The 9727-nt window shown below is 41.3% G+C and overlaps 1 protein-coding gene and 1 long non-coding RNA gene across 2 annotated transcripts; both read left to right on the top strand.

Moving 5' to 3' along the window:
* Window positions 1-1758: 1758 nt before the first annotated feature.
* On the top strand, window positions 1759-3647 carry LOC118945331. The gene is made up of 2 exons (XR_005040488.1): window positions 1759-2220; window positions 2443-3647. It is a non-coding gene; the product is annotated as an uncharacterized LOC118945331 (long non-coding RNA).
* Window positions 3648-6661: 3014 nt separating this feature from the next.
* LOC118936257 (nidogen-2-like) lies at window positions 6662-8504 on the top strand. Its single transcript, XM_036968111.1, has 5 exons — window positions 6662-6797; window positions 7307-7370; window positions 7981-8112; window positions 8204-8296; window positions 8380-8504. Exons 1-4 carry the CDS (start codon window positions 6684-6686, stop codon window positions 8233-8235), a joined length of 342 nt encoding a protein of 113 aa, XP_036824006.1. The 5' UTR covers window positions 6662-6683; the 3' UTR covers window positions 8236-8296; window positions 8380-8504.
* The last annotated feature ends 1223 nt before the right edge of the window (window positions 8505-9727 follow it).

Genomic DNA, 9727 nt, shown 5'->3' with positions numbered 1-9727 from the left:
TGGTGGGTAGTATATGGGGCTTTGGTGACAAAACGGATTGCACTGTGATAGACTGCATCCAATTTGTTGAGTAGGGTATTGGAGGCTATTTTGTAAATGACATCGCCAAAGTCGAGGATTGGTAGAATGGTCAGTTTTACAAGGGTATGTTTGGCAGCATGAGTGAAGGATGCTTTGTTGCGAAATAGGAAGCCAATTCTAGATTTAACTTTGGATTGGAGATGTTTGATATGGGTCTGGAAGGAGAGTACAGTCTAACCAGACACCTAAGTATTTGTCCACGTATTCTAAGTCAGAGCCGTCCAGAGTAGTGATGTTGGACAGGCGGGTAGGTGCAGGTAGCGATCGGTTGAAGAGCATGCATTTAGTTTTACTTGTATTTAAGAGCAATTGGAGGCCACGGAAGGAGAGTTGCATGGCATTGAAGCTTGCCTGGAGGGTTGTTAACACAGTGTCCAAAGAAGGGCCGGAAGTATACAGAATGGCACTCAGGACGGCCCCCACTGATAGAGGGCCGTAGTAGGGTACTCCCATAGCGGGCATGGATGACAGGAGTACCGGTAAATGTATTTAAAACAGTATTTTTAATTTTTGGGTTACCAGATGCACATTTCAAATCACCAGTTGCACGGAGGAAAATCACAATCTGCATCCATCGTCATATTTTAAACTGTCCATAAAGCACTCAGGACGGCCCCCATGGATAGAGGGCCGTAGTAGGGTACTCCCATAGCGGGCATGGACAATAAGAGTCCCGGTAAATGCATTTACAACCATATTTTTATTTTTGGGTTACCAGTTGCACAACAATGCACGTGCATTTGCAATATGATTCAATAGTGAAAAAAACATCACCAAATGGATATGATGAAATCAACACAACGAGTGATGGAAATGAACAACTATCACTACCCGGCCATCCCGAGTTCATCAGTTCAGTCAATTTTGGCCCCAAAAAAAGTGACTTTTGACTTCCTATGAAATCATATTGCAAATGGACAAATCATGTTCCTTATGCACAAGTAAAAAAAAAAAAAAAATATATGCTAATATCATTTTACAAAAGTATATTCATACAGTTCTTATACATGTGTAATTGACAAAAAAATCGAAAGAATTTCGAAAAACGGTCCAGAAAGCCCTTTTTTAAGGGGTGATAAGTGTTTGACAAAAAAATATTTTTTTCAAAATTTTGCTTTTGGATGTTGACTTGGGTTGCATTTCCAATATGAAAAACCCCGGTGGAGCGCACTCGCCACCTGTTGGATTTTTGAAGTGTTACAACTGGCACTTGCCATATGGCATTTGCAATCAACTTTGCACGAATCAACGCCACATTGGGTGGTATTGGACATCGTGTACATGGTTTGTCCAATGCCAATGTTTTGCCATTCATTTTTGTCCATTTCAGGGGGGTATTCCCTTACACCGATCTGACTTCCCCTTTCCCTCCTAAGCAACTAGTAAACATTCACCCGTTTGGTGTTTATTTTTCACATCCTCCGCATCCATTTAGCTGTCGATATTACTGTGTTCGGAGTTTGTTATAACCAATTTATTGATTTGATTATGATAGGCTATAGGTCAGTCCCTATTTGTCACATGCATGTGATGCTTACATGTTTCACAATAAGAGAGCAAGGCTGAGGAAATAGGTCCTGCTTTTTGTTTACAAGTTAGGGATTTCGCTAACAGAACTTTTCAGTCAGAAACGAGGAAGAAACTAAATGGCTGAAATTATGTTGCGTCTTCAGCATGGACAGCACAATAAACACTTGCTTGTGGTGCCTTTTCGCTGCAGTAGGGAGGAGAGCGAGACAACGTGCGCCTGTCACACAGGCACTCGCTGTCATTTCTTTTAATACAGTGTCACCATCGGGCTCTTTCTTGAGTCGTTTGTGTGTCTTAATTATTTAATCAAACAGTGTGCTTAAAGCATCAGACAAGCTCAGTGCCTATGTAGGTGATTGTATTCAAACACATAGGGTGTGTCTGATATGGAAAAATATATTTTAACATTACAACAGGATGACTCTCGGTCGACAAAGATTGTTTGTTGTCGGGGACAGCCCTACAACCAGTCTTACCCTTGCTCTACTCAAAGGGCTGTATTGGAATGGCTTCATACAGTATCTACGTGTTAATCATTGACTAAATTGTCTTATTAGACCAAGAGGACAAAGAGAAACAAAGTGGAGCAGATCACTGATACAGATGCAGGTCATAAATGAAACTCTAATTTCACTGAATGTAATCCTTTTGCATGTAAATGTAATTTATCTATTTATCTATTGAGCAGAGGACTAATAGCAGAGTGCACACGTTATCCTTTCTTGGGTACTTAACTTCACAAAGTACACAAAATTGGCTAATACATACTTGCCTCAGAAGGTTACATGTTTTCTGACTTCTTTACCTTGGTGAATGCTGCTTTGCAAACAGGTCCCTCTACATCTGTGGAATTCTCTGAGATGGCAGTTCAGGGGACATCTCACCAGGGACAATCTAATGAAAAGATCCTAAGTGAGTGTGTCTCCGGGGCCTGTCAGACCAGGGCTCTTGACCTCCCGCCAATCAATCTGGATGCTTTCAACCCGATTATCATCCGGTTTCTGGAAAAACTTACTGAGGAGTATGTCCAAACTTCTATTGTAGTATTTGAATGCAATGTCACCTGGAGGATTTTATAAATTGTATGTGTGTTGGTGTGCTTTTTGGTGCTAAAAACATCTAATTATCTCCTATAGGCAATGGAGGCAGTAAAGCATTGTCAGGATGGACCCTGTAAGTCCCTTAACCTTGAAAATGATTCATAAATATATGAATAGATGTTTCAAGTATATTAGATACAAGCCTTTTATCTATCTACAGTATCATCCACACTATCACAAACAGTTACATTCAAAGAGCTTTTTAGTAGCCTACTGCTTTTCATGATTTCCAATGTATGCCACTTTCATGATTCTCATGAACATATGTAAGATGGTTGGTATCTCTTCGAGGAGCTTGGTTTCAGAGCCCGGCTATGAGTAATCTACCTACACTGTTTCGGTCCTACATGTGATGAGGGCACTGCTTGCAGAGATGTGCCTGGAGATTGTGCGGTTTGTATCTGAGGCCATCCTGAAGGTCATCATCCCTGCAATTTTCCGTTTTGTACGGACATACAGCCATGTGTCTCCAGTATCCGGCAAGTCTCTGACAGAATCAGAGAGATCCTCTAGCACAAACCTGAAGGTTCGCAAGAGAGGCAGCAGCAAATCCTCAAGGTCTTGCACGGCAAAATCAAGCTCCTCTCGTAATGGGTATCTTCAGTCATTCCTAAAGAAACCGGTTTCACCTAACTATTCATAACCCATTTTGTGAAAATATGTTTTGTTATCTGTGTAAGAGTTTACCCTTAATGACCAATTTAATTGATTACTGAATTATGTATTAATGTGACTACAGTATCGACTTTCGAATATGGAATGCTGTATTGTTTGCTTTGTATTCTCAAAGGTCTCAGACAGTGTTGCCAAATACTCAGGGAGATGGTGAGTCTAAATCATCTGAGCCACTCTGGGACTTTTTTGGGATCACTGAGGACAGTCTCCTCACTGGTGTCCAGGATTCCTTCAAAGAGTCGCTGAACAATGTCCTCTGTATACAAAGAGAGGGCCAGGTAGACACTCAAAGTCTATCCCGGGTTATTGTTGGAGAAGTGTTAAAGAAGGTCAATTCCATAATCTCTGTGGCCATCAGAACTCCCATCTCTGGGAGAATGTCCCCTGTCATTTTTGCCAGTGGTGGTGTCTCCAGCACCAAGGTGGTTGAGGAGATGGTGTCTGGCATTTCCAACATACTTCAGATGTATATTAACGGGAAGAGTGTTGAGCAGAATGTTGTTCTCAGAGAGGATGGTGTTGAGGTGGATATGACACATTTAACAGGACAGGTGATGACAGCCCTCAGTGGCACTGTTTTGAACTTCAGCAATAAGGAGGAAAATGACCCCGACAAGAGGGAACTGCTTTGTGTTGTTGCTGACCATATGAAGATGCTTGAATCTTCTAAAAGTTCTGAGGAGATGCTAAAACAAGGAGAGAGCAACCTCAATATCAAAGGTGCCAAATCTAGTCTTCATCTGTCAACACAAAGTATGGACAGACTACTCACTGAGGAGTTTCAGACCAAGGCCACTGAATCGATCCGGGAGATCGTTAAAAAATTCAGGGGTTGTACATCATGTTGTTCTGGCACTACATCATCTTGTCCAACTCCTAGGATAGGTGAGATCAGAGACCTTATGATTGACCCTGAGGCCTCTGAGTTGGTAAGTACCTTTGTTTCAGACATGGACAATCTTACCCAGTCTATCAGGGCATCCTGCTCTCCTGCACAGGGTGAGCAGATCCTTCTTGAAAACCATCAGAGTAAGATCTGGTCTTACACTGTTGGCTTTTACTACGACATGAAAAATACGCTGAAGAGGATTCTTACCTGTCCAGAAAAAGGGGATCTCACAAGTACATTTGTGGAGAGCACAAAAGATTCTTTCACAATGGTTCCAACTTTGTGCCTGGACGTCGGTCATTCCAGTAATGGTGAGGCTGACACATCGGACTCCATTTCTTGTAAACCACTTTTAATAACCCCCTCATCTATGAATGAACACAAAGGACAAAGTGAGACCCCAAAACCTCTCTTGGCTCTCAAAAAGTATTTGCAAGACCAAGTCCTCCTTGACACCACAAAAGCGATTGCCAGCCAGGTTCTTGTCTTGTATAAGACTGAGGTGATGGAGAAGTTATCATCTTCTGTTGGAGAGTGTGATTCTGAAGAGTCTCTCTCCTATTTTATAGGAGCTATTTCATAGTTTTGATTTGTTGTTTTATTCTACAATGTAGAAAATAGTAAAAATGCAGAAAAACTCTTGAATGAGTAGATGTGTCAACTTTTGACTGGTACTGTATTTCTCAACTTTCCTAATATTAAGCACATTGCTTGTATTTACAACAGGTGTACAGCCTGCCTGGCTGTCATGAAAATTAACGAGTAAGTGTGATTCACGATTATTAGCGTCCTCCATTCGCTATTTAAGTGCATAGATTAAATTCTTTTTTTACCCCTGCCTGTTTCAAGTCAGGTGCATGATAATTGTCCATTCTAAATCAAAACAAATTTCACATATTATTTAGTACATGTAAAGACAAGATTAAATCAAGAATAGTCTGATGGGTGACAATATTAGCCCATCACTTGTGAATGATGCCCAGTCGAAGGCAAGAAACAATGCAGACCTTTTTTTTGGCAACTTTTTCAAATTATAGTGCGACACCTCATGTAGCCTAGCCCATAGGCCTATATGTTTTGATAAGGTTTGTGTAGACTGGCGAAAGTCAACCCAGCACAGGACACAAAAATGATTTGGGGTTGTTCATACTGTCGAAGCTTACAGTTAAAATTGAATAATGTCGGAGGGAAATCACCACAAGAGGAAGTCACCATGAAGTTAAATTCAGTCCAAATCACAATCAAGTTAAATGAATCTGTATTAAAGTGCATAAAATCAATCTGAGTAGTGTCTCTGCTTTAAACACACTGCCCACGTGACACCCTAACCCCACATGGAACAGTAGATCGTCACCCACACAGCAGCTTTAAATAATGTAATGATTAACTCCACAACATGTCTCTGAGAGCACTGGTATTCAGCTAGCAAGAAGCTAACATCCCCATGTCAATCCAAAGGAACGTTGGACCCACGATGTATTTCAGTAGCTCTCCAGTGTAATTGCTTACTCTTCCACACAATCCCATAACTGCTTGCACACCTTATTCATGAATCTCTTAAAGGGACAGTGCCATCTAGTGGATATAAATGAATAAAACTATGCCGTTTAACCACCTGGCTGCATTTGAATTACAACTGAAGTGACCAAATAACCTTTTTACAATGGGTGTAGAGCCTAACTGGCATGAACATGCAGCGCATGAGTTTCAAGTTTGGGGAAGATCATTTTCAAAATAAAAATATCATTTCATAACAAAAGCATTACATGAATAATCATACTATGAGGTTGGCTGAGTCCTACTGCGTGGGCTTTGTCCTGCAGCAGGCCGGCAGCCTGGGAGAACGAGACACTATCGTTCATCACACCTTGTAACTCTTTTGCAGTAAAATCTCATAACCCAAGGAGTTCTCTGCAGCTACAACAACAACATCTATTTTCTGTGATTTATGTTCTATTTCTGCAGTACAGTTGATAAACATGGCTATGAATGCTAAGAAACCAACCTTGCTGAAACACATCGTATTCCTGTCACTCTCTATTGGCCTCGTCATACTCACGGGAGCCTATCAGGATCCCTCGAAACTGGACCCATCTTCCTCTACTACTCTCTTCCCTGCCTGTGAAGATTTCTTCAGAGAAAATGACTCAAGTAAAAGTGAAAGTCACCCAGTAAAATATTTATTGAGAAAAGGTCTGAAAGTTTCAACAAATATCTTGAAGTATCAAAATTAAATTATATTTCAAATTAAATATAATCTTTGGGAATGTAGTTAAGTGAAAGTTGTCAAACATATAAATAGTAAGGACACCCCCAATAAAACTACTTTATTAGTACTTTCAAATATTTTTACTTTAGTACTTTACACCACTGGCTAATGGCCGACATCGGCAACTCTCGTTGGGTTAATGAGGCAACTAGTCACACCTGTGACAGGTCCTTTAAAAGGAGAGGTGGAAGAAGTAGACCATAACTCACAGACAACAGAGACACCCAGTCAATCCCTTGGAAGAGTGCAGAAGGTGAGATTGTGTCATTATTTAATAGACTATCTGCATCTCAAATGGCAACTTAATTTTATGTGACCCTGGTCAAATGTAGTGCACTATTATAGGGTGCCATTTTGTGGAGTGACCCCCTGAATTTAAGAGCATAGACTAATAGTTACCTTTGCAGTAAAGAGGTAGTCTATGACTCGCTCTAGGATGCTTCCCCTTCCCTATCTAGTGCACTGTGGGCCTTTGTCAAAGCTGGTTCACTACAACAGGAATGAGGAGCCATTTGGGAAGGATAGATTTTCCTGTGTGCCAGGCTCTTCAACCACATACAATAGATTTGATACCTGAATTTTGGCGGAAGAATTGTAGCGCCGTGTTGCCAATACTCGGTTCTTGAGGTCCTCAGGACTGGGTTTAGCAATTGTTGCATAAGTTTTGTACTTAACACAGGGTTTCCTTAACCTCTCCTCTAGTACCCACAGCCATTCCAAATGTTTTAAAATGCTCAACTAATCTCTCTCGTTCTCTCTCAGGAGACTATCACCATGGCGACATTAACCATCATTCTGCTTGTCAGCACAGCTTTTGCTCTGGGAGGTAAGACCTCACACTTGCTCCCAAAATGTTAATAAAAACATTAGTGGGTGTTGATCTGTCCTCTACACACACGTATGTATTAATGTTTCGTTTCATAACGAGTTGTCCCTTGGCCAGCCATTATCAACTGACACTGGAGAGAGGTTTGTCTTGCTCAAGGGCACATGGACAGATATTTTAACTTGTCATCTCAGGGATTAAAACTTTTGTGTTACTGGCCAAATTCTCTAATCATCTAGTTCCAGAAATGTATATTGGTGTCTAGATGCTGGACTGCGGTATTCTGATATGAATGGTTTGATCATTCATTGATTGGATTGTCTACCAACTATCAGAAAATAACACTGCTACAATTTACCCCCACTTTCAGTCTTGGTTTCATCAGCTGTTTTCAAATGACAGAAACTGAATTTTGGCTGCACAGGACTTTTAAACAAGGAGCAGAATTTCAATATTTAGCCAGGAAGTACCTAGGTTACATCTGAAATGGAACCCTATTCCGTATATAAACTACTTCTGACCAGGGCACATATGGGACGCAACAGAAGATTACGGCATGCATGTGCTGCAATGTTATATCCACATTACAATGCATGTTACTTGTGTCCAGATGCTACGATACGACCCATGACCCCCTGTGAGCGTGCTAGATATGCTGCGACACATGGCCCAATTGGAGCCTACATCCCCACGTGCGACGCCGCTGGACGATACACCCCTAAGCAATGTTCGGGCTCTACAGGTTAACACGGACGCACATACACATTTAATTCAGTTGAATGTTACACATACAATATTTACCCATTTTACTGTAACATGTCTATTTCTGGTAGGTTACTGTTGGTGTGTGACCACTACTGGATAGAAGATCCAGGGTACGGACACTCCACCAGGCACTGCTATCAACTGCTAGCAACTGTTCCAAGGTGTGTGTTTGTACATACTCATTCACTAAATGTTCATTCTTTGCAGCTGATTCTGGATGTTAATGTTTTTTGTCTAATTTTAGATGAAGGGCATTGGAATGGAGTCGTTGAAAAGATGGACATTTGTCTTTACTGTACTACAGGAACTGATTCACATCCCATTTAAATACATGAAGAAATCCAGAGATTAAACTGTTGATTTACTTACTTTATTGTTGGTGTGATATGCTGAACAATATATCTGAACCAGTCCATTTCTGGGAAATGGAGGAAGGAGTAGGACACTATTACCGGCAGTTACAAGAATTGAAGGTAGTCAAATTCCACGTGACCATTTAGTAATTAGGCTTCTCCAAGCTCTGATGCTGGTGATGGTCATTAGTAGTCTACCGCACTTGCTAACTGCCTGGTACTCAGCACTCTATTGTCCCTCTAATCACTCTGTCATCAATGCAAATGTAATTTGAAAATCAAAATCGCTTAATGAGCTCTATAACCTATGCAATTGCGGGAGAACAGCCTGATGGCTTGACTTTAAAAGAGGATCCCATCAGCTTCTACAGGCTAGATCTACTATATTTACAGTACCAGGCAAAGTTTGAACACACCGACTCATTCCAGGGTGTCAGTAAAAATATTTTCTGCAGTGTATAATAGTGATGACATCGAGTATGAAATAACACGTATGTCTTAAACAAATCAAAATATTTTGATATTCTTCAAAGAAGCCACCCTTTGCACACTCTTGGCGTTCTGTCACGATGATTTTCAATCCCAATGATGACTAATCAATTGCTTTGACCAATCCGAGGTTTGTAAAACAATGGGTTTAATTAGGCAAAAGATTAACACATTTTATTCAGAACTTTCTGAAGTCCATTATACAAAGACATCCATTTTATACTGGCTCCTTACTTACAGTTTAATTGTTCTTGGTATTTTCTTAGGCACATTTTACTCTCTCCCAGTCCAACCTAGTTGGCGTTGTTTAATGTTACACCTCCATATCTGCCGTGGAAGATGGTGGACCTAGAGCGGTGTTTGTCAAACCATGAGTCATACCTATGATCGGTCTTCTCACAACGTCTCTAGCTTCTGTACAGTTTGACCTACAAATTCGTATGACCACTCTCTGGAAAGGGGAGACCCTCACGAACAGGGTGGTATACTCGATTTTTCTCTACATCCTCCACAAGTGTCAGGGGACTCGTCAGAACGTCTGTGCCAACTTCTGTTTGTACAATCTTTGGGCTACAAACTAATGTGAGGGGAGGAGGCCCTGGTGCAATCCACCGTGCGCCCAGCGGGAGGCCCTGAACTGCCCATGGCCAAAGCCACAGGTGCCGGGCGCCGCTCGAGAGGTCTCTTGTCTAGCTGGAGGGTCCATTTGGAACGCCATCAACCGGGAAACAAGAACCACAACCTTGGCCA

The sequence above is a fragment of the Oncorhynchus mykiss genome, chromosome Y (assembly GCF_013265735.2).
Source record: "Oncorhynchus mykiss isolate Arlee chromosome Y, USDA_OmykA_1.1, whole genome shotgun sequence".
Taxonomy (NCBI): Eukaryota; Metazoa; Chordata; class Actinopteri; order Salmoniformes; family Salmonidae; genus Oncorhynchus; species Oncorhynchus mykiss.
Note: the sequence above shows the minus strand (reverse complement) of the source record. Positions and strands in the feature narration are given on the sequence as shown.